This window comes from Equus przewalskii, chromosome 12, assembly GCF_037783145.1.
Source record: "Equus przewalskii isolate Varuska chromosome 12, EquPr2, whole genome shotgun sequence".
Lineage (NCBI taxonomy): Eukaryota > Metazoa > Chordata > Mammalia > Perissodactyla > Equidae > Equus > Equus przewalskii.
Genome location: NC_091842.1, coordinates 18,342,320 through 18,368,248, shown reverse-complemented (window position 1 = coordinate 18,368,248; position 25,929 = coordinate 18,342,320). Strand labels below are relative to the sequence as shown.

Genomic DNA, 25,929 nt, shown 5'->3' with positions numbered 1-25,929 from the left:
TCAATGTTTTGTAGTATATTCACAGGGATAGGCAACGATTATCACAATCTAATTTTAGGGCATTTTTGTTTACTCAAAAAGAAACTCAGTATCTATCAGTTGTCACTTCCTGTCACCTCCCATGCTCTTCTCTCAGCCTTAAGCAACCACTAATCTACTTCCTGTCTCTATAGATTTGTATATTCTTGGACATTTCATATAATGGAATCAAACAATATATATAGTCTTTTGTGTCTGGTTTCTTTCACTTAGCATGTTTTTGAGGGTCATCCATATTATAGCATGTATCAGTACTCCATTCCTTTTTTTGCTAAATAGTATTCCACGTATTAATACAGCACATTTTCTTTATTCAATTATCAGTCACCATTAACAGTGTAATACACCTCCTGTATTTGTCCAGATTGCCTGGGTTTGAATCCCTGCTGGACAAGTTCCTAGATGAGTGACCTTGGGTAAATCATAATCTCTCCAAGCCTGCCTCAGTTTCCTCAACAGTAAAATTTGAATAACAATAGACTCTACCTCATAGAGTGCCCTGGTTGTACTGTCACAGTAATTAATATTTGTTGAGCACTTACTCCTATGTGCCAGGCACTTTATAAGGATTATCTAACAGATTTATAATTTTCAGATTAGGGAATTGAGGTTAGGAGAGGTTAAGTAATCTCCCAAGGTCAAACAGTTTCTAGGAAAGTGATGGAGGTAAACAGAATCACAGGCTGGCTGACTGCAAAGCCTGCACCACTAACTGTTAATACCATGGAAGAACAAAGTGCTTAGCAAGGGCCTTGCAAGGAGAATGAGTTTAGTAAATGATAACCGATAGAACACGAAAGTATAAAAAAGCATTAAAAAAATTAGCCATTGATTCATCATCTAAAGACATCTGCCACTGCTAATATTTTGGCATATTTTTGCCCAGTATTTAAGAAATATTTCAAATATACCAAAAAGTCTAGACGATAATAGGCATCAACCTCCCCCCTATTGTTTTGAAAAGACAAAATGTAGTAGATTAGGTTGTTCTGCCTCCCATACCCTTAGAGGATTTTTTTTTTCCTATGCATTGTTTTTTCTTAGATCATTAGGGTCACACCACATTATTTTCTCTTTTAAAAATCCTATCTTGGGCATTTCCCCAGCATACCAAATATGCTACATGATTTCTCACGATTGAATATTATCTGGTATGACTGAAACACGATTTATCACTTCTCCATTCTTCGGCATTTAAGCTATCTCAGGAAAAACCTCAGTACACATGCATCTTTCTTCAAGCGTCCGATAATTTACTTTGGGTAAATTCCTAAAAGGCCAGAAGGTCAGAAACCGTGCTTGTCGTTCGGACTTTTTATACTTTTTTTGCCAAATAGCTCTCAGGGAAGAATGGGAACAGGGAGAAGGGAGGCTGAGTTTTTTTTCACCTTTTAAAACATTTTATTCAATTATAACATATATACAGAAAAGTGCCACATTAAGTGTACAGCTCATCGAATTTTCAGAAACTGAACATGCCCGCGTACCCAGCACCCAGAACGTGAAATAGAACATTTGCAGCAGCCCAGAGCCGCCTCCACTCCACCGACCCCGCGCCCAGCTTCTCTCAGGGGTGGGGTGTTAACGCTGCAAAGACCTACTAACCAGCTTAAGCCTTTGGAACCTTCGCTTATTAAAACCTTGATATAACCTAGACACGAAAACATGAGATAAATCCCGCGGGCAAACGCTTAACAGTCTGAAGCGCGCCGAGCGAAGGGCACAGGGCCCACACGGCGCGCGGAGCCCGACGGCGTGCAGGGCCGGGCCGGCGGCGTAGGTCAGGTTCCCGGCGTGCAGCGCGGCGATCCCGGCGTGCAGCGCGGCGCGCGGAGCCGGCGACCCAGCGGGCAGCGCGGAGTGCGGAGAGGCGGTGGCGCGGCGTCAGGCTCCTCTGTCGGCGGCTGGAGGCTACGAGGCGGGGTCGACATGGAAGTGTAAGCCTCCCAGAGCGCGTTCCCGGCTTTGGTCCGACGCTCACGGCTGGGGACGGCTAGACCCCTGGGAGCCGAGAGTCGTGGCCTTGGGGCGACCCCTCGTTCATGCGTGAGGGGAGGGCGACGGCCCAGTCTGGAAGGATCGAGGGAAGAAAGGGACTCTCGCTCCCCGCTCTGAACCTTCCGTGCCACTCCCACCTTGTACCTAGGACACGGGCTGGGTGCCGCTCGTCCCGGTTGCCTTTCTTGGTGCTTGCTCCCTCCTTCATTCATTTATTAGCGTTTTCTGGGTCACAGTGGGGAGCCCAGCCCGGTAGCTGAGCGGGGACTTAGAAGGGATAAAGCCCGAGTCCGTCCTGGAAGTATCTGGAGGAGACACGGATAAGCTGCACCTGGGGCAGTGGACCCCTGGGGAGCCCCAGCTCAGAAGGGGTGCTATCTGACTTTGATGAGGAGCACGAGTGAGTTTTCTGGAGAGAAGGAAGTCCTTGAGCCAGGTCTGGGACCGCAGAAACAGCACGGGGAGTGGGGGGCGGGGGTGTGTGTGTGTGTGTCCATGTTGTTGCAAATGGCATGATTTTGTCTTTTTTTATGGTTGGCCTCATCTTTCTTGATCTCTTAATAGCAGTTGATACCGAAACTCTAGAAACTCTCTTGGCTTTGTGACATGCTTTCCTAGATTTCCTCCTACATCAAAGACTACTTCTCAATCTCCTTTCCTGATTCCTCCTTCCTCTCTTGGCTTGGTTTCTAAATGTTGAGATATTTTAAGGCTCAGTCCTGGGACCCTTTCTCTTCACACTCCCTCCCTCAGTCATTTTACCCATCTGTCTGCTGATGATTCGCCAAAGTACACTTCTAACCCTTTTCTTTCATCATCCATCCAGTTGTTTATACCAAAAATCTAGCCCTCTTTTCTCACCCCTAAATCCAATCCATCAGCCAGTCCTGTCATCTCCACCTTCAGAATGTATTTTGAATGCAGCTACTTTTCACCACCTCCCGTGCTAATTTTGCAGTCCATCATCTCTGGTCTGGATTAAGCCATAGCCTTTGGCTTCCACTCTCTGCCCCCCATTCTATTCTCCACACAGCAGCCAGAATGATCTTAAAATATTAATTGGATCAAGTCACTCCATATGTAAAATGCTTCACTGGCTCTCTATCGTACTTAGAGGAAATCCACATTCCTTATGGATTCTATACAGTTATACATAATCTTAGAGATTTGTCACCTACTCACCAGTCTGAACTCTTGCCACTGTCCCCACCCCCCAAACACACATACTTTCCACTGGCAGTCAGGTAGTTTTTGTAACCTTCCAAGCTCTTTCCTGCCTCAGTACCTTTGCATTGCTATTCCCTCTGCCTGCTGTACTTTTCCCCCTGCCATGCTCCCTTCTTATCCTTTTGATAGCTCAGGTTAAGTGTCTCTTTTCAAGGTTGCTTTTCCTCTTTGGTCAATCCAAAACAATCCTCCTTTTTGTCTCTTATAGCACCTTGGTTTACTTTTCTCGTAAGTAATTGCAAGTTGTAATAATAGGTATTTCTTTACTTGTTTAGTGCCTTGTCTCCCTCACAAGAGTGTAAGTTCCATGAAAGCAGGGACCAGTGTCCGTTCACCTGCTGCTTAGCACTGCATCTGGCACATAGTAGGTATTTAGCTAATACTTGCTTAATGAGGTAATATAACAATACTTCCTTAATTTAATAAATATAAATTAATTAGCTCTCTTCCTAATTGCTGGGCATATAGACTTTCTGATTTTCCTAAGAGATACATTGAATCAAGAGTTTTTTCTTCTGTAGCAGCTTGTCCACTTCTCCCAAGGAGTCAGTGACTTACTGAAACCAATCAAGAATTCTGCAGAGCCAGCCCTGATCACCTAGTGGTTAAAGTGCAGCGCTCTCACCGCTTGGGTGGCCCAGGTTCATTTCCTGGTCGTGGAATGACACCATCTGTCAGTTGCCATGCTGTGGCAGTGGCTCACATAGAAGAACTAGAAGGACTTACAACTAGGATATACAATCATGCACTGGGGCTTTGGGGAGAAAAAAAAAATGAAGATTGGCAACAGATGTTAGCTCAGGGCGAATCTTTGCCTGCAAAACAAAAAAACCCAAAAAAACTCATGCTCTATTTGAAAAACAAATAATTAAAAAAAAAGGTTTTTAAAAGAATTTTGCAGCTAGTAGTTTATGAGAAAATGAGGTTTTCTGAAGTAGACATGTGGTTTGGGAGTGGAAGGATCCCTGAAATGGAAAGATCTGGAGGCCTAACTTCTAGTTTCTGCCTGGCCTCCAACATGAGGGGTGCCCTCTCTGGCATTGTGGTCCTTCGGATCTTTAACAGAACCCTGAGTCTCTGAGAGGGTAAACATATTGTACCTCTATCAGGCACTCCTAGGACCTGGAGCAAGGAGGAATGGATGGAAAACTCCTGAGGTTTTATTGCTTTTTCTTCTTCAACCTACTGAGTGAATAATACATGTAGACATACACTAGAAATTTTTTAAAGGTGAAGACTATTTATGCTTTATTTGGTTGGGTGATAGAATTTAAAAAATAAAAACTTTTTGACCATCATTTGGAAGCTTATTTCCTCAGGTGAAAGGATACAAAATATTCATAGCAAAATTAAGTATTTGTATATATAAGGTATTTGCTATTTGGCTAACTTTGTCTAATGCCTTGGGATTATTTATATCCCTGGAAAGCTTTGTGTTTGCTTTTTTATTCTTGAACTTAATATACATAGTTAGAGAAAATGAACTCTATTTATCTTGTGTATCTTCTGTTTTGAGATAGTGACAGAATTTCCTTCATTTTACTTCTGGAAATACTGAGATTTAGAGAAGTTAGCTGATAGGTTCTATAACAATTCAGTAACAGAACTGGAAAGAGGTTACTTGCTTGATAGCTCCCAAGAAAATGCTGCTGGTTAAATTGTTCATTGACTTTGAAAGCTACACAGTTTTCTTGTACTAGAGTTTCATTTTTCAGAACATGACTTGAATCAATAACATAGGTTGAACATAGAAGAATTTGAGCAATCTTGTTCGTTAGTATGTTCATAAGAGTTAAACATGGCAGTTAATAGGCACTGTTTGCATGGGCTTTTTTGTGTATGTGTGTACATCTAAGGAAAGTCTGTCAATAGGACATTTTGTTCTGTTTATTCAGAGTTCAGTATTCCAGAGTTGTTTACATCCATTAAATTGACTCAACAAGTTAAGCAAATTTTACAGGTTAAATTTCAAATAGCAAGTCAACTTCAGTCAACTCATTCATTACTTAAGGAAATTAGGTGATTACCTGCCTGTAAGTATAGATTCAGACAGTCTTTAAAATTCACTTGAAATGGTTGCTTTAAACACTTGTAAATAAAATCTACTGCTCTAAGTGCTACAGACGAATATGAAGTTTTGTGTAGGTAGGCAGCTTCTAGAAGTCTGAATGCTTGTGAATGTATTATGTCATACTAAAGTGTTAGCTATAGAGCAGACAGTTCCTGCTCAGTTGTTGTCAACGGCTTATAAATATGTAATTCACAGATGTGTCACTTGATGGATTCTAGTAACCCTAAAAAGCATTGGAGGAAAATGCATTTTATATCCTCAATTATATGTCCTGTTTTAACCTTATGGAGTTCTTTAGTTTTACATTTCCATTTTTCTCAACTTTTATCTTGAAAAATTTCAAACCCATGGAACAGTTGCAAAAAGAACACCACAAGTACCTTTATACCCTTTACCTAGAGTCCCTTTTTTGTTAATGTTTTTGATGTATTTGCCTTATCTCTCTTACATGTGTGCATGTTCTCTCTTTCTAGACACATGCATACACACACTTTACTGGAACATTTGAGAGCTGTAGATATCATGTCATTTTATCCAATCCTAAAAAAGCATTCTCTTATGTGACTATATTATTATCACATGCAGGAAATTTAGCACTGATATAACTACTACTATTGAAATATAACTTACATTCACATTTCTCCAATTGTCCCAATAATGTCATTCTAGCTAGATTTTTTTTTTCTGATTTAAGATCTAGTTAAGAATCACATGTTGAATTTAGTTGTCATGTTTCTTTGTGACAAATAACATTGATATTTGAAGAATCTAGGCTGGTGGTTATGAAGGATGTTTCTTAATTTGGATTTCTCTGATTATATCCTCATGACTAGATTCCAATTAAACATTTTTTGACAGGATTGCTATAAGGGATGTGTCTTAGTGCATCACGTCATCATTATTGGTGCTATTAAATTGGGTAACTTGATTAAGCTGATGTCTGTCAGATCTTGCCGTACCCTGCTCCCAACAACCTGCTGCTTAGTGGTGGTTACAGTAACTTCTTCGGGATAAAAACTCCCTTTAAAAAAAATTTCCCAATACACAGTTCATTTAGGACTTTGTAAAAGGTGGATACTATACTAATTGACATTTCACCGAATAAAGGAAGGCCTAGTGTGTGTTGGCATTTACTCCATTAGTATTTAGCTGGGTAAAAGAAATTATCTTCCTAATAAAAGAATCAGTGAATAAATCAGCTTCTGCCAGCCATGGTCTGCAAGATGCAGGACCTGTTTAAACATCCATTGTTTTCCTGGTCCCAAAACACAGGTTCATTAAAATACATGAAAGAGAGTTTCCCTCCTTTTATATTGGTTCTCGGAAAGGCAGATGATGTTCTTTGGATTCTTGCATTAACAATATTGACTTGGGCAGTGGGGCAATAACTTGGAAGAGCCAAGGACGGATTTCCCAGGGCATGGACAGAGGACGGAACATGATTTGGGAATGAAGTTGTAGCAATGGCACCTGGGATGGATCCATTGGTCTTGAGTAAAGAAAGCGTTGGTATTTTTTCCGCAGTCTGTTTCAGGAGGGATGTCTTAGTTGCCATATGTTTAGGGCACATGGGGAGTTGTAACTCAATTTCAAGCAAAGATAGGAGGAAGCCTTGTGGGCTGACTTCCTGATTAAGTAGGCAAAGATGGCATGTGGTTTGATTTGTCATTTTCAATTTTAAATGAACCATGTCACATACACTAATTATGCATTATCCTTCCTGTGTTAGGTTGTCTTTAAATGTGATATCCTTTGTGACCCGAGTGCAGCTGTGGTCATTTGGGCAAAGCAGCACTTTTGTGAAATCCCAGCTATTTATCGAATGACTAGTAGCATTTGGTGAGCTTCACATGCTGATTTGATTACAGTGCTGACATCACTGTGCTGATGACCTAGGGCCGAGGTCGGATCCTTGTGTTACTACCTGCTAGTTTTGCTTTATTTATTAACTGGGGAAATCACCCATCTCTTGGCCCGTTTTTGAAATTTTGTGTTAATCATTTTCATTATATAGCCCTACTCCTGGTTTAAGAATGTACAGTAGTCTTTGTTGTACATTATGTCAAGTCCAAACTGCTTCCTGAATTTTTAGGATTCTGTATTACCAGTTTCCATTTGTCCAATCCAATCTCATTTTTCACAATTTCATAGTTATCTTCCACAGTTAGGCCTCTTACATGTGACCTAAAGCAAATTTTTTAATCTCTGAGCCTGTTTCATCATCTATATAGAAGGAATCATAATAGCTCCTACATTACAGGGTATTTAATGAGAGTTAAGTGAGATGATATCTTTTAAAAATAACCTCCACTTAGGGAAATCTTAATAAGTGCCAAGAACTATGATACACTTTTATTTATTTATTTTGAGGAAGTTTAGCCCTGAGCTAAGATCTACCGCCAATCCTCCTGTTTTTGCTGAGGAAGACTGGCCCTGAGCTAACATCTGTGCACATCTTCCTCTACTTTATATGTGGGACGCCTGCCACAGCATGGCTTGGTAGGCGGTGTGTGTGTCTGCACCCAGGATCTGAACTGGTGAACCCCGGGCTGCCAAAGTGGAATGTGTGAATTAACTGCTGCACCACCAGGCCGGCCCCTATTCTACGTTTTTTAAATTTGTTGTCTCATTTCATCCTTGTAATAGCTTTATGAGGTAGGAAGAGGTTATAGTATATACATAGGTAGTAGCACAGGTAGTGGTGAGATTAGATGGCATTTATTGAGCACTTACTGTGTTCCAGGTACTTTACATGTTTCAGTTTAATCTAAACAATCTTACAAGGTTGGTACTGTAATTGCCATTTTATAGATGAGGAAATTTAAGCATGGAGAGATTAAATAACTTGCCCAAATTCACATAGCTAATATATGGTGGAGCTGGCTTTAGAATCCAGGCTAACACTTCTAGGTACTAGTTTAGCCCTATTTTTTGTTTTAGATGGGCAAGTTTGTTGGGAGGGGTGGTTAATTAACTCACTGAAACTCACACACCTTTTAAGTGGCAGAGCTGGAATGTGAACCCAGATTTGTCTGATTTCAAAACTGTGTTCTTACTTACCACACTATACTGCCTCCAGACTACTAAAAACAGTAAATAATTTCTGATGCGATATTGTAGAGTGGATCAAAAGTCACATTACTGTTCTCATTTATACATGAAAGAAATTGTTCTCATTTGCCTTGATCAGCTGTTACACGGGTACCAGGCTTTTGACCACTGCTCGACACATGAACTCTGCTTGTTGAACTGATAGAGAAGATGAACACTTTTGTTGTTTTATGGATAACTGGCAGGATTCCTGACATTGCTGGAATTCCCAGTGGTGATGTTAGTGTTAAGGATCCCATTTCTGGTGATTTAGTAGGCAGACTTGTCTGTCCAAGATGTTGTAGCTGGTGGGAGGCAGATGGTACTGGAGAGAGGACCTTGTTGTGGGATGAGACAGCACTCTGTTTCTCCAGTTAATTCTAGCACCCTGACTCTCTTTATCGAAACTCCCCATCCCCCGTGGTTTTGCCCCCATGATATCTGACTTCTCTTAACTTCTACCTTCATAGATTACTGATAAGTATAGTATTTTAATCACCTCCTTGATGATGGATGTGTGATAGGCTATGGCTGTAAAAAGGAAAGTTCGCTCTGAAATTGTCCATAGCTTGCTAAAGCAGTAGGACTTAGAACATTTCTCAGTTTTAGGTTGAAGTCCCTAAATTCCTGAACTGGATTACTGAATCTTGAGAGAGGAATTATTTTACAGATATTTAATTCATACAAAGGGATGTGAGCCCAGACTAAAGATAATTGACTTTTTTTTTGCAGGAAGGATGCCAATTCTGCTCTGCTCAGTAACTACGAGGTAAATAACTGTGAAGTGGACTATTGTACTTTTCGCTCTGATAGTTTGCCCTTTGCTTCTGAAGATTATTAGTTTTGGTTAGAAATGACTGAATTTGGATTTTCCACTTTAAAATAAGGCAGATGGCACCATCTGGTGGACCTTGGAATATTCTAAGCTTGGTAAAGTATATGCAATAATTCAGGGAAGCTGGAAGACTTTAGTTTACAGTAGTCAACCCTTCCCCAAATCCCACAGATTTTAGATCTTCATTTGGGATGTCTTCATGAGATGGAAGCATCTATTTTGGAACTGTTTCTGTCTGTAAAAGTTTCCTATTAAAATACTTATACCTTTTCCTAGTTATCACTGTTTACCTATGAAATGCTTTTATATGTTACTATTTTGATCCTCATAATGGTTTCATAAGTATTAACACCTTCGTTTTGAAAATGAGAGCTTAGTTGACTCACTATTATGAATAATTTAGTAGGAACTAACAGATTTGGAATTTTGGGGCTTGAGTGTTGGTTTGCCGGGGAAAAGGAGGAAAGAAGGAAAGAGGTTGGTGAGAGGAGAGATACGGTATTATTTTTCCCTGCCTTTTAAATTGCCTGGATCTTGTTTGGTACTAGCAAAACCATCTGATAGGTTAACTCTGGGTGTAGAAAGAACCATTCATATATTCACTGTCAGTTTTTCATATGCCAAAGTCTAAACTCTTGAAGACTTATAGGAGATTTGGTCTCCACTGTGTGATATATATATAGTAGAATTAACATAGTTAGCCATATTCCTTTCTTCGTAAAGGTTCATCTTAAATGGTTCCTGCCTATAACAGGAAGGAAATGGTTGCTGGTCAAGCCGTTGGCTTTTAGGAACCTCCTTGTCTAGTTTGGAATCTGCTGGGTGTTTGGGTGTTATATCCTTTAGGGAAACATTGCATTAATTGGGTCTCATGCCACCATTTCTGAAAGGTATGACAGGCAGCGGACGGGTTGCACTGTATCTAGTAATGGTCTATGAGTCTATACTTACCTCAGTTCTTTGGTATAATCCCTAAAACGGAAAGAGAGATCCTCTCCCCACCCTCCTTAGCACTACTACACATAAGTTTCTCCTTTGTGGGGAAAATTTACTTCTAAAGTTCTATAGCATTCTTTCCGTTTTTTGGTAAACCATATTTTATCACTTGCCTCATAGTTTCTCTTTTCCAGAAATAAATTATACTAGATTTTCATATTATGAAGCAGAATCCTTTTTTAAAAAATTATTTATTTTAGGAAAATTTTCTTTGAAGTACTCAGTGTATTATTTTTGAGATCAGAGGAAATCAGCAATATGCTGTATATTGATAGGAAACATTTGAAATATTTTAAGTAAACTAATGAATTTGGATTATTTGACTTAGATAAAAGAGCATTTTAAAAATATCGGATTTAAAAATTATCGGATTCTATATGTGCTCTAATGCAAGAGTTAGGGGGAGAGTTTGTGGGAGGAAAAGAAGTACAATTTATCCTTCAAAATCATTGACCTTGGAATAGATACATTTCTCAAATTTATTGATAGAAGTCTTTTGTATATCTCTCTCTAGGTGTTCCAGTTACTGACTGATCTGAAAGAGCAGCGTAAAGAAAGTGGAAAGAATAAACACAGTTCTGGGCAACAGAACTTGAATACTATTACCTATGAAGTAAGCCTGGGCTTCTGGAGGGTTTACCTGAACTACCATTGAGGAGAGTTGCTTTATTCTGCTGATGACCGGCCATCAAATCAAGATTGCCTGTTATCTGATTTGAATAGTTTTACTATAACCCAGTTTTTATTCTGTTTATAAAAGTGAAAGGAGCTTGGCCAATTTTGAGCATTAACCAACTACAAAATTGGAGTGAATAGTCTGTAAGACTGCCCTCACTTCTAATGCCAGTTGCAAGTCAATTTGCAAGACCACCCAAGTTCAATAATTCACTAAAAGTACTCACAGGACTCACTGAAAGCTATTATATTCCCAGTTATGATTTATTACAAGGGAAGGAGACAGATTAAAATTGGCCAAGGGAAGAAACAAACAGAGTAGATTCCAGGAGAAATACCAAATGCAGAGCTTCCGTTGTCCTCTGAATGTGGAGTTAGTACACATTTCTCTCTCAAAATTGGTGTGTGACAATATGTATAGAATATTGCCAGCCAGGGAAGCTCAGGTGAGCTTCCATGTCCAGAGTTTTTTGAGGGACTCCATTACATGGGCATGATTGAATGATTGCTTGCCCATGTAGTTTATCTCAGCCTCCAGGTTGACTGATACAGTATGACCCAAAGCCCCTACCCTAAGTCACATTGTTAAGACTATCCAGAAAGACCTAAGGTCCCAGGCAAGGATACTCCTATGAGGTATAACATCCTAAGAGTCTGGAGATTACCTCCCAGAAGCTGAGGGCAAAAGCCAAACCTTCTCTTTGGGCAAAGCCAAATTATTCAGTACACAAAAAGTGATATTTTTTATTGTAGATAACTTAGAAAGTACCAAAAAACTTAAAGAAGAAAGCAAAGGTAATTAATAACTTTAATATCTGTTCACATTTTGCTGCATTCTCTCCCAACCTTATGCTTTGTCCTAAAAAAAGAAAATGTAAGCCATTATATTTATTATATGTGATGTATGATTTTGTATCTGTCATTTTAACTTATGTTTTCTTACTATATTCTTCTAATTCTGATTTTTGTTTCTAGGAGGATTTGGTTTTAATCATCTTTATCTTTCAAAGATACTATTTAACTTGAAGTAAGTTATTGTAATCCCCGTTAAGGAAAATGAGAGGTTTAGCACTTTTGTCACCATTCCTCTCCATCCAGTTTTGTTCATTTAATCATATGTTTAAAACCCTATCCTTCATTTATTCATTCATGTTCTTTTACGTTATATAGTTCATCTCTTTCAAAGAAGAAAAAAATGTTTTTTCATAATTAGTTTTATAACCAAATTTCAAACTATCAAGTACTATTAACTACACACTTAATCAGTTTAAGCTCACTGCCACTCTGTTACTCCTGAAGGAAAGTTATTGTGGTGCTAAGTGTTTTGAGACTTTTTATACCTGAGAATATATTTCTAGTCTTCTTGTCTGTGACAACTCTTCTGAATAGAGAGTTCTTGGGTTCAACTTTTATTCTTCAGGGCTCTACAGGTATTTCTTGGTCAGTTAGTATTTGTTGTTATGGAAAAGCCTGAGACCAGCGTGATTTTTGCACTTTTGAGAGACTCTACTTAGATGCTTCAGGCTACCGTTTATTTTTCAGGTTTGAAATTCCTCTCCGATTATGTCTAAGTGGGATTCCCTCTTTTAAAAAAAAATAATGAAAACCTTTTATTTTGAAATAGTTTTGCAGAAGTTATAAAAATAGTGCTGAGTTCCCATGTACCCTTCCCTAGTATTTCCTAATGTTAACATCTTACATAACCATGTTAACATCTTATATAACATTATCAAAACTAAGAAATTAACATTGGCACATATTATTAAACTAAAGATTTTATTAGAATTTCCCCAGTTTTTCCAGTAATGCCCCTTTTCTGTCGAAGGGTCCAATTCAGAACACCATCTTCTATTTAGTTACGTATGTCTCCTTAGTATCTTCCAAACTGTTAACAGGTCCTAAATCTTTCCTTGTTTTCCATGACCTTGACACTTCTGAAGAGTACCGGCCAGGTATTTTGTAGAATGTCCCTCGATTTTGGTTTGCCTGATGTTTTCTCATGACCAGACTGAAGTTATGGGGTTTTTGGGGAAGAATACCACAGAGATGATGTGCCCTTCTCATTGCATGATATAGGGTAAATGATATCAGTGTGTTATTACTAATGCTGTTAACTTTGATCATTTGGTTAAGGCCTGGTTTCTCTACCCTAAAGTTACTACTATTTTTCCATTTCCATATTCTTACAGTCATGCGCTGTGTAAGGCCATTTCGGTCAATTACAGACCACGTATAATACGGTGGTCCCATAAGATTAGTACCATATAGCCTAGGTGTGTAGTAGGCTAAACCACCTAGGTTTGTGTAAGTGTTAGTGCCTACAAACATAGATTCTTTACCCACTACACAAAAGGAGCCAAATAAAAATTGGAACACCAGGCTATGGCAAGGAAAGGGTTTTTATTTTGGATGATATCAACCAGGAGACAAGAGTGAGCCCTCAGATTTGTCTCGTTTTATCTCCTCTCCCTGCAAGATGGGAGGCCAGGAGTTTTAAAGGTTTGTGAGGACTGTGGCTGCTTGTGGGGGGGTGGGCAGTCAGTGGCTTTGCTGGTTGGAGCTTTCCCATCAGCCTGCGTTTGCTCAGCCTTGGGATGCTGCTTGCAGGGAGGAGGAGATGATAAGGAATCCAGGTCGCTGTCCTTGGCCGTGTCTGTCTCCATGGAGGATAGTAGATTCTGGAGCCAGGGAGTAAGCAGGGAAAAAGTGCTTTGGTTTTAACCCCATATATACTGGGTTTAATGTAGGGGAACTGATATCAGGGCCGGCATCATAAGCACACTCTATGATGTTTACACAGTGACAAAATGCCTAATGACACATTTCTCAGAATGTATCCCTGTCGTTAACCAAGCTTAACTGTAATTAGAAAGGAGTCACCAAGTCCTGCCCACATTCAAGAGGAAGAAGATTAGGGTTCACCTCTTGAAGAGAGGGAGATCAAAGAGTTTGAGGACATATGTTAAAACCAGCATAGTAATTACTAAATATTTTGGGAATGATGCTTTGAGACTATGCAAATATCCTACTTCTTTCAGCTTTTGCCCATTTTAGCATTCATTGGTGAGTCTTTCCTACAGTAATTATTGCTACAGTGCAATTGTCTAATGGTGATTTATTTCTCTCATTTCTTCTAGGTTTAATAGTTAGAATTCTTCTGTAAGAGAGAATTGTTCCTTCTCATCCATTTATTTATTTATTCCGTCATTTATATCCATATGGACTCATGGCTATTTATTTTATTCTTGGAGTTCCCTGTCTTTAAAAAAGTTACTTGAAATAAGATAACACAATTATTAGATTAGGTTTTTTCTTTCAAGATGCGAAAAGTTTTCTTCTGAAATTTCATTATTTTTCCTGTTTTTAGCTACTGGTTTTCTTTTTGAGGAATTCCTATTATCTGAAGATTGATTCTCTTGAAGGCATTTGTTTTATAGAAGATTTTTGAAACAATATTTTAGAATGTTAGATTATAGCTATTGCCTTCCCTTTTTGTCATTCAGTGTTCTTTATCTTATGTTTGCTTTTTCCTTTTTGTTTTTTTGTAGACATTAAAATACATATCAAAAACACCATGCAGGCACCAGAGTCCTGAAATTGTCAGAGAATTTCTCACAGCAATGAAAAGCCACAAATTGACCAAGTAAGTAAAAATTATCTTAAGTAGGAAAAGAATGACACGTAATGAGAATGATAGCTTACAAAAGCCATCCTCAGCAACTGTGTATTTATACTGAGCTGGATTTTGAGTTATACTTAGCACACGGTGCTCTTTTATAGTAGGATCATGGTATCATAGGTGAGACAACTGAAACTTAGACTTGGGATCCTTCTAGAGCCATGGGACAGAACTTAGTGGGTTTTTTAATCTCAAAATTTTTTTGCGGAAGATTAGCCCTGAGCTAACTGCTGCCAATCCTCCTCTTTTCACTGAGGAAGACTGGCCCTGAGCTAACATCCATGCCCATCTTCCTCGACTTTATATGTGGGACACCTACCACAGCATGGCGTGCCAATAGGTGCCATGTCCGCACCCGGGATCTGAACCAGCGAACCCTGGGCTGCTGAATTGGAACATGTGAACTTAACCGCTGCGCCACTGGACTGGCCCCTCAAAATATTTTTTTTGAGTCCCAGTTCTATGACCTATCCCATCACCCGCTTCCAGCGTTCAGACCAAATTGGTTGAAAAATGAGTTTCATAAATTAAAGTGCTTTTTATAAAGTTTATCACTTAAGTCATTTGATGTTTGTGTTTGCTTGGGGCAAAAATGGCTTGATAATATTCTGCCTGCTCTTCTAGAGCCTGATTACTTTTCTTGGTGACTTTCTTAAATAAGTTAAGCTTGTAGGAATTAAAAGCATCATTACAAATTAGATCAAGAGTTTCCATGAGAAGAAAACTAGTCCTAGTCTTTTAGAATTAATTCCAGAGCTGATAAATCCCAGAAGCTTTTGTCGTTTCATTCAGGATAATCGATAATTTTCTTTGGAGGAACCATTTGGTGTTATTTCAGGCACATGAGTTGATACACTATCAGTAAACTAAGTGCACTTCTCCCCTGCCTCTCTTCTCCAAATGAACTCTGAAGACAAACATCTTGCAAGTGTGTTATCTGTGTGTGTATGAGTATAGTTCGTTGTATTTTTAATTGTGTTAAAACACACAGAACATAAAATATGCTATCTTAAATTTTTAAGTGTACAGTTCATTAGTGTTAAATACCTTCACATTATTATGCAACCAATATCCGGAACTTTTAATCTTGTCAAACTGAAACTCTATACCAATTAAACAACTCCCCAACTCCCCCTCACTCCAGCCCTAACAACCATTATTCTATTTTCTGTTTCTATGAATTTGACTACTCTAGATACTTCATAAAAGTGGAATCATACAGTATTTGTCTTTTTTTAAATATCTCAATATTGCTTAATAATGTTTTATCATTTTAACCATTTTTAAGTGTGCAATTCAGTGACATCAGGTGCATTCAAATTGTTGTAATACAATGATCACTGCTATCCATCCACAAAACATTTTTCATCTTGCAAAACTGAAACTCTGGATCCGTTAAATAAAGACTCTCCATACTTTCCACTCTCTAGCCCCTGGAAACCACTGCTTTCTGTCTCCTGAATTTGACTGCTCTAAATATATATAGTTTTTGTCTTTTTGTGACTGTCTTATTTCATTTAGCATAATGTCTTCAAGGTTGATCCATGTTTTAGTATGTGTCAGATTTTCCTTCCTTTTGAAGGCTGCACAGTATTCCGTTTTTATGTGTATATCACATTTTGTTTATCTATTTGTTTGTCAGTGTATACTTGGGTTGCTTCCACCCTTTGGCTATTGTGAATAGATGCTGCTATGAACATGAGTGTACAAATATCTCTATGAGACCTAGTGTTCAGTTTTTTTGAGTATATACCCAGTAGTCAAATTGCTGGATTATACGATAATTCTATTTTTAATTTTTATAGAACTGTCATACTGTTTTCCATAGTGGCTGCACCATTTTACATTTCCACAAGCAGTGTGTGAGGGTTTCAGTTTCTCCACATCTTCATCAACCCTTATTTTCTCTTTTTTTGATGATAGCTGTTTTCTTTTTTTGAGGAAGATCAGCCCTGAGCTAACATCTGCCGCCAATCCTCCTCTTTTTGCTGAGGAAGACCGGCCCTGAGTTAACATCCGTGCCCATCTTCCTCCACTTTATACGTGGGATGCCTACCACAGCATGGCCTGCCAAGTGGTGCCATGTTGGCACCCGGGATCTGAACCAGTGAACCCAGGGCCGCCGAAGTGGAACGTGCGAACTTAACCACTGTACCACTGGGCGGGGCCCTATGATAGCTGTCTTACTGGGTGTGAAGTGTTATCTCATTGTGGTTTTGTTTTGCATTTTCCTAATGGTTGGTGACGTCCAGCATCTTTCCATGTGCTTATTGGCCATTTATAATCTTATTTGGAGAAATATCTATTCAAAATTTTATCACCATTTTTAAATTGGGTTGTTTCTTTTTTCATGTTGAGTTTTAGGAGTCTTCTGTCTGTCCTGGATCTTAATCCCATATCAGCTATATAATTTGCAAATATTTTCTCCCATTCTGTGAGTTGCCTTTTCACTCTCTTTTTTTTTTTAAAAAAAAGATTTTATTTTTTCTTTTTCTCCCAAAGCCCCCCAGTACATAGTTGTGTATTTTTAGTTGTGGGTCCTTCTAGTTGTGGCATGTGGGACGCCACCTCAGCATGGCTTGATGAGCAGTGCCATGTCCGCGCCCAGGATCCGAACCAGCGAAACCCTGTGCTGCCGAAGCAGAGCACGTGAACTTAACCCCTCGGCCATGGGGCTGGCCCCTCACTCTCTCGATAGTGTCTTTTGATACACAAGTTTTTAATTTTGAAGTCCAATTTGTCTATTTTCCTTTTGTTCCCTGTACCTTTGGCATTGTATCTAAGAAATCATTGTCAAATCCAGTGTCATGAAGCTTTTTACCTATGTTTTCTTTTAAGAGTTTTATACTTTTTTTTTTTAAGATTTGTACCTGAGCTAACATTTTGCCAGTCTTTTTTTTTTTCCTTCTTCTTCTTCTTCTTCTTCTCCCCAAAGCCCCCTGGTACATAGTTATGTATTCTAGTTACAGGTCCTTCTAGTTCTGCTATGTAGGATGCCACCTCAGCATGGCTTGATGAGTGGTGCCGTGTCCGTGCCCAGGATCCAAACTGGTGAAACCCTGGGCTGCCAAAGTGTAGTGTGCGAACTTAACCACTGGGCCACAGGGCTGGCCCCCATTCTTGTCCTTTGTAAGAAGCTTTAAGGAAGATTCGTTTGAAACAGTGGGTGGATCACAGAAGATCTTCCTTATTGGAAGCCAGTATAAATTATATCAAATTAAACCAGGGAAGTTTTACATCTCACCTTATAATGACAATAACTTCCATTTATTGAGCCCATTTAGTGTTCCATGCATTTAGCATTCTCGTTTAATTTTAATTTTCACAGCAACCTAATGGACTGCTGCTACTATATAGCCTCTACTACAAATGAGGATATCTGAGTCCATTGCTTTAGATTTCCGGCTTAACTTTTTCCTTTTTGGCTATCTTTGGTTTTGATTCCTGAATGATAAAGCACTGTTATTCTACCTGTTATGATGAAATCATTTCATTCAAGCTAACCTAAGTAAATCAATCTGTCACCTCTTTGAGTTATTTTTCCTCCAAATACTTTTAATGGGGTAGACCAAGATGCAGGAAGGGTGACTTTGTGAGAGCGCCTAAAGGTGTAGTCTATTCAAATCACTAGTTTAGTCGGAATTTTTTTGACCGTTGTGACCTTTAACGTTGATAAAAAAGACTTGAAGCAGGTTGTGTTACAATGAAAAGAGCAGTCACTGAATCCTCTTTGGTTTTGTGGCTTTGTTGCCTGCCTTAGGTACAACCATTATAGCTAATATTTGCAGTGTTTTTGAAGTAGTCGATCGTGCCTGGCCTGTTCTTCTAGCTGAAAACCATTGTAAGCAGTGCAAATAATCAAATGGTTCAGAAATTGGAGGTTAGCTTGGAGAATAGGCTAACTTTCAATGGAAATGTTTCTATAGAGTATGAGGGAAAGGAAAGAGGAGAAGAGAGTGTGTAAGTGTAGGAGAATTAAGATTTTGACTGTTTTATATAAGTGCCTCACTTAATCCTGACAACCCACTCAGTGTTTTAGATGAGAGAACTGAGACTTAGATTAGTTACAAACATGCCCCAAATCAGGCACATAGTAAGCAGTAACCCAGTAGTGAATTCTTCCAGCTTAACCAAAGTTTCAGATAGTTTTTCTGAGAAAGCTGTCAAGGTAGTAGACCCAGTGGGCCCTTTGGATGTCCTTGCTTGGGCATTAAGAAGGAGCTTTTTCTTCTGGGGAAAAAGAATAGAGCTACTCCTTTCCAGCAGCCAAAAAGGGAACTTTTCACCCTAGAAATCTTAGAATCAACACTGGAATTATATAAATATTCCTTTTAAAATGATTTGTCATGTCGTTAATATGTAAGCAATCCATGTACATTACAGAACAGTTCCATCATTCCCAGAAATTACCACATTCTAGGCTTTTGTAATTAATTCCTTCTCCATGTCCAGAGCCTGGCAACTGATGTGTTTTCTTTTCCTACAGTTTTGCCCTTTCCAGAAAGTCATATAAATGGAATCAGATAGTGCATAGTCTTTAGAGTGTGGCATCCTTCACTTAGCATAATGCATTTGAGATTTATCCACGTTACTGCATGTATCAGTAGTTTGTTCCTTTTTATTGCTGAGTAGTGTTCCATTTTATGGATGTACTGCAGTTTGTTTATTCACTCACCAGTTGAAGGACATTTGAGATATTTCCAGTTTTGGGCAATTGTGAATAAAGCTACTACAAACATCTCATACAAATTTCTGTGTGAACATAAGTTTTCATTCTTGGAAGAGGAAGAAGAGTTATTGGGTCATCTAGTAAGAATAAGTTTAACTCTATAAGAAATTGCCAAACTCTTTTCTAAAGTGACTGCACCATTTTGTGTTTGCCTTAGCAATGTAAGAGTTCCACTTAATCCTTATCTTTGCTAGTACTTGGTATTCCTAGTATTTTTTATTTTAGCTGTTCATATTTGGTTTGAAATGGTATCTCATTGTGGTTTTAATTTGCATTTCCTTAATAATGAGTAATGTTGAGCATCATTCTTGTTCTTATTTCACTTACTTTCTTTGATGAAGTATCTATTCAAATTTTTTGCCCGTTATTTTATTGTTTTATTTGTTTTTACAGAGTTTGAGAGTTATTTTTATATTCTGGATATAAGTCCTTTGTTCAGTATGTAATTTGCAGGTATTTTCTCCAATCTATGTTTTGTTTTTTCATTTTCTTAACACTTTCGCAGAGCAGAAGGTTTTAGTTTTGATAAAGTCAAGTTTGTCTTGTCTTTTTTCTCTTATGCATCTTACTTTTGATGTTGTATTTAAAAAACTCTGCCATACCTAAGGTCACAAAGATTTTCTCTTATATTTTCTTATAGAAATGATCTATTTTGAGGGTATGGTGTGAGATATGGCTTGAGATTCATTTTTTTGTGTGTATAGATTTCATACTGCTTCAGTATCATTTGTTGAAAAGACCATCCGTTCTTCATTGAATTGCCTTTGTAGTTTTCTAAGAAATCTGTGGAGTCTGTTTCTTCGTTCTGTATTCTGTTCCACTGATCTGTCCTTTTTCCAGTACAGCACTGTCTTAATCATTGCAGCTTTGTACTAAATGTTGAGATCAAATAATGAGTTCCTCAACTTTGTTCTTCTTTTCCAAAATTGTTTTGGCTTGTCTAGTTCCTTTGCCTTTTATATAAATTTTTTTATTCGATTTTTATTTGCTTTTTGTTGTCGTTGACCCCCTTTGCCCATTTCTCTCACCCTAACCTCCTGCCTCTGGAGGTGAACCACTAATCTGTTCTCTGTATCTGTAAGCTTGGTTTTGGTTTGTTTGTTTTTGTTTTTTAGAGTCCACATATGAGAGATCATACAGTATTCTTTTCATCTGACATTTCACTTAACATAATGCCCTCGAGGTCCATCCATGTTGTCACAGATAGCAAGATTTCATTCTTTTTTATGGCTGAATGATATTCCATAGTATATATATTTGCCACAATTTCTTCATCCATTCATCCGTCAATGGATGATTAAGTTGTTTCCTTATCTTGACTATTGTAAATAATGCTGCAGTGAACGTGGGGTGCGTATATCTTTTCTAGTTAGTACTTTTGTTTTCTTTGGATAAATACCCAGAAGTGGAATTGCTGGATCATATGGTAGTTCTATTTTTAAATTTTTGAGGAACCTCCGTATTGTTTTCCATAGTGGCTGCACCAATTTACATTCCCACCAACAGTCCACATATATAAATTTTTGAATCAACTTGTTGATATCTAGAACAGATCTGGCTGGGATTCTGATTGGGATTGTATTACACCTATAGATAAGTTTTGGGGGAGAATTGATATCTTAACAATATTGAGTCTTCTAATCCATGAAAACACTGTGTCTCTCTATTTATTTATTTATTTAAAAATATTAAATCTTTCACCATTGAGTGTCTTGTTAGCTCTAGATTTTTTTTTTAAGATTTTATTTTTTCTTTTTCTCCCCAAAGCCCCCCAGTACATAGTTGTGTATTTTTAGTTGTGGGTCCTTCTGGTTGTGGCATGTGGGATGCTGCCTCAGCATTGCTTGATGAGTAGTGCCACGTCTGCGCCCAGGATTTGAACCGGTGAAACCCTGGGCCACCAAAGTGGAGCATGTGAACTTAACCACTCCGCCACAGGGCCAGCCCCTCTATTTATTTAAGACTTTAATTTCTTTCATCACTGTTTTGTAGTTTTAAGCATACAGATTCTGCACAATTTTTTAGATTTATGCCTATGTATTTCATAACTTTTGGTGCTATTGTAAATAGTACTGATTCCCAGATGTTCATTGCTAATATAGAGAAATACAGTTGACTTTTCTATATTGATCTTATGACATACAACCTCACCAAATCCACTTACTAGTTCTAGGAGCTTTTTTAGGATAGTCCTTGGGATTTTTCTATGTAGACAATCATGATATTTATGAATACAAACAGTTTTATTTCTTTCTAATCTTTATGCCTTTTATTTCTTTTCCTTGTCTCAAGCACTGGCTAGGACCGTGATGTTGACGTATGATGTTGAATAGTAATGGTAAGAGCAGATGTTCTTGCCTTGTTTCTGATCTTAGGGGAAGGCTTTCAGTCATTCACCATTAAATATAATGTTAGCTTAGGTTTTTCACGGATGCCCTTTACCAGGTTTAGGAAGTTCAGTTTGCTGAGATGATGAATTCAATGATTGATTGGTGAGGAAGATTGGCCCTGAGCTAACATCTATTGCCAATCCTCCTCTTTTATGCTTGAGGAAGATTAGCGCTGAACTAACACCTGTGCCAGTCTTTCCTCTATTTTCTTTGTGGGTTGCTGCCACAGTATGGCTTGATGAGTGGTGTAAGTCCATGCCCAGGATCTGAACCTGTGAACCTGGGCCGCCAAAGGGGAGTGTGCTGAACTTAGCATTATGCCTCTGGGCCAGCCCCCAGTTTGCTGAGATTTTTATCATGACTGGATGTTGAATTTTGTCAATTGCTTTTTTTGTGTCTATTAAGAAGTTCATATAGTTCTTGTTCTTTAGTCTTTAAAAATTTATCTTTTTGCTTTTTGGCTATATCTTTTGGTATATTTTTAATTTTTAGTGGTTGCTGTAGGGATAACAATATGCATACCTGACCATTTAAGGTCCAGATAGAGTTAATATTTTACCACTTTAAGTAGAATGTAGGTAGGTCCCTTTATCTTCTCCCTTTTGTGTTATAGTTGTCATATTTATTACATCTACATACATTGAAAATAGTATTTAGCAATCTTTTAACATATACTTTTAGACTTTGCATATTTTAAAGACTTTAACAGGACAAAAATAGTCTTTTATGTTTACTTAGAATTTTACGACTTACTTTGCTTTTCATTCATTCCTTAAGTTCCAGGTTTATTTCTTACCATTTACTGCATCCTGAAGAACTAACTTCTTTAGCACTTCTTTTAGAACAGATCTGCTGGCTACAAATTTTCTTAGTTTTCTTTCAGCTGAGAATGTTGTTATTTTCTTTCATTCCTGAAGGATAGTTTCACTGGGCTGAGTGGTCTTTTCTTTTAGTACTTTAAAGATGTTACTTCAGTATCTTCTGATTGCCATAGTTTCTGATGAGAAATCTGTGGTCATACAAATATGTAATGTGTTGTTTTTGTCTGCTTTCAATATTTTTTCTTATCTTTGGCTTTGAAATTTTGATTTTTTTTTTTTTTTTTACTTTGCTGAGCTGCTTGATTATGTACATTTTTGTTTCTTATCAGATTTGTGAAGTTTTGGAATGTTATTGCTTGAAATTTTTTTTCTACCACAATCTCTTTCTTCTTTCTTTCCAGAATCCCAAAAACACAACTGTTAGAACTTTGGTAATTGTTCTACAGGTCCTCAGGGTTCTGTTCTTTCTTTCTTCTTTTTGACAAGGAAACTTTATATTAACATTTTTCAAACAATCTATATACTTATCACCCTCAGCTCCCTTATTGGAGCATGTCTCACCCTACTGACACAAAAAGCTTTGGATAATAGAATCGCAAGTAGGGGATCAGGACTTGGGGAAGGGAAGAAAATGATGCATCGCTTTTCCTCTAGATCTACTTTGATTCTCACAAAGACAGAGATCTCAGACTATAAAGGTTGTATGTGTGTACGTGCATGTTTATGCAGCTGTTTCAGCTGGACTGTACCTTCTCACTGTATTTTTTCCCTATCAATGGCTCCTCTGTAGACTATTTATCAAGAGAGACAACAGAACAGTCTTGTCTAGTAGAACTTTCTACAGTGATGGAAATATTCCTGTGCTCTGTCCTACACAGTAGCTTCTAGCCACATGCATCTTGATCATGTGAAATGTGCCTAGTGCAACAGAGGAACTGCATTTTTAGTTTTATTTAATTTTAATTAAATTTAAATATTAATAGCCATCTATAGTCAGTGTAGCCGGCATGTTGGACAGTACCATTTTATAATATAGTCATGCTTTGCTTAATGATGGGGGTACATTCTGAGAAATGCATCTTAGGCAATATCATGTGAACATCATAGAGTGTACTTACAGAAATCTAGGTGGTATATCCTACTGCACACCTAGGCTCTGTGATACTAATCTTATGGGACTACCGTTGTATATGCGGTCCATCATTGACCAAAACGTCATTATATGGCACATGACTGTACCTCCTTTTGATTGACTTCATCTCACAGCCATATACAAGATTCAGGTGGCCTTTACAAGTCCTTTGCTGAATGATTCTAAAGCTTGAATCACTGATCTTTTCCTGAGGGAAAAGTGAAAAGGCCAACCTCAAATTTGATATCTCTTTTGTGGCCACCTATATACTCCCCACACCGTATGGTGGCTGAGTGCTTCCAATGGCATTTCAGCTCTTGCATCATCAAGCTTTGTCTTTCCAGAACAGCATATTTGGTTAGCTAGATTCTCAGAAATATCTGTTAAATCAGAGCAGTCATTCTACCTGAATGACTCCATTGGCTGAATTCTTATTGAGAGGTGAGAAAGCCAGAATTTGGAGCCAAAAGGCATTTAGAAACCATGAAATCTAGTGTTTTCCAAGTATGGTACAGGTAATACCACAGTATATGAGATGATTTTAAGTGGTACAATAATGTACTTTGATGTGCTATTTTATTGTAATTTCATTAGTTAAACTTATTTTAATGTGTACTCTTGAGTTAATATTTGCATGGTGTATCATTTTCTGTTTGCTTTGTCTTTTGTGATACTGCCCATATCCACTCAGTGGCATAGTCAGGAAATGGTGTGGGGAAAGTGGATTACTTTTCTTTTCAATTTTTTTTATTATGGTAAAATATATATAACATAAAATTTACCATCTTAACCATCTTTAAATGTACAGTTCAGTGATAGTAAATACATTTATAATATTGGACAACTATCACTACCATCCATCTTCATAACCTTTCATCTTACAAAACTGACACGCTATACTCATTAAACAATAACTCCCCATTCTCCTCTCCCGCCAGCCCCTGGTTTAATATCCTAAAGTTATAACACTCTAATTTGAATTTATATTAGTTTAGCCTCAATAACATACACAAACTCTGCTTCTTTACAGCTCCATCCCCATCTCTCATCATCTTTTTTTGTTGATATAAAACAATTACATCTTTATACATTGTGTGCCCCAAAACATAAACTGATAGTTATTTTAAATTATCTTGAATTATGTAGAAAACAAAAAGTGGAGTTACAAACTGTTGTTATAATTCTAGCTTTTATAATTGCCCATGTGTTTACCTTTATTAAAATGCTTAATTCTTCATATAGTTTCAAATTACTGTCTAGTGTTCTTTCATTTCATATAGTAGGACTCTGTTGAGCGTTTCGTCTTCTTTTTTTTTTTTAAAGATTTTATTTTTTCTTTTTCTCCCCAAAGCCCCCTGGTACATAGTTGTGTATTTTTAGTTGTGGCTCTTTGTAGTTGTGGCATGTGAGATGCTGCCTCAGCATGGCTTGGTGAGTGGTGCCGTGTCCACACCCAGGATTCTAACTGGCGAAACCCCGGGCCACTGAAGTGGAGTGTGTGAACTTAACCGCTCAGCCACGGGGCCAGCCCCATGAGCGTTTCTTCTAAGGCAGGTCTAGTGATAATGAACTCCCTCAGTGTTTGTTTACTTGGGAATGTCTTAATTTCTCCCTCATTTTTGAAGAGCAGTTTTACTGGATATAGGATTCTTGCTTGAGAGTGTGTTTCTTTTTGCACTCTGAATATATTGGCCCACTGCCTTCTGGTCTCTGAGGTTTCTGATGAGAAATCTTAGTGAGGTTCCCTTGTATATGACAAGTTGCTTCTCTCTTGATGCTTTCAAGATTCTTTGTCTTTTGAAAGTTTGATTATAATGTGTCTCTGTGTGAATCTCTTTGAGTTCATCTCACTTGAAGTTCATTGAGCTTCTTGTATGTTTATATTCATGTCTTTTATCAACTTGGGGAGTTTTCAGCCATTATTTCTTCAAATATTCTCTCTGCCCCTTTCTGTCTCTCTCTTTTCCTTCTGGGACTCCCAGAATGCATATGTTGGTCGGCTTCATGGTGTTCCACAGATCCCATAGGCTCTGTTCACTTTTCTTGAATTTTTTTCTTTGTTCCTCAGATGCAATAATTTCCATTGTTCAATCTTTAAGTTTGCTGATTCTTTCTTCTGCCTGCTCAAAGTTGCCTTCAAATCCCTCTAGTGAGTTTTTCATTTCAGTTATTGTACTTTTCGGTGCCAGAATCTCTTTTTGGTTTCTTTTTTATTTCTTCTCTTATTGATATTTCCATTTTGTTCAT

At 38.0% G+C, this 25,929-nt stretch overlaps 1 protein-coding gene across 9 annotated transcripts in view; it reads left to right on the top strand.

Annotated features, from left to right (window-relative positions):
* Positions 1–1,497: 1,497 nt before the first annotated feature.
* Positions 1,498–25,929, top strand: part of CRCP (CGRP receptor component) — a 43,768-nt gene continuing 19,336 nt past the window's right edge. Inside the window, exons 1-6 of one of the 9 annotated variants that reach the window (XM_008530827.2) lie at positions 1,855–1,976; positions 3,540–3,628; positions 9,158–9,194; positions 10,771–10,869; positions 11,907–11,958; positions 14,480–14,574. In XM_008530827.2, the coding sequence (XP_008529049.1) occupies positions 14,552–14,574 (23 nt within the window). In that variant the 5' untranslated portion in view covers positions 1,855–1,976; positions 3,540–3,628; positions 9,158–9,194; ... (1 more) ...; positions 11,907–11,958; positions 14,480–14,551. Of the gene's footprint in view, positions 2,474–3,539; positions 3,629–9,157; positions 9,195–10,770; positions 10,870–11,906; positions 11,959–14,479; positions 14,575–25,929 lie in introns of all 9 variants that reach the window. The other 8 variants (XM_008530824.2, XM_070567861.1, XM_070567860.1 and 5 more) reach the window with 8 other exon arrangements.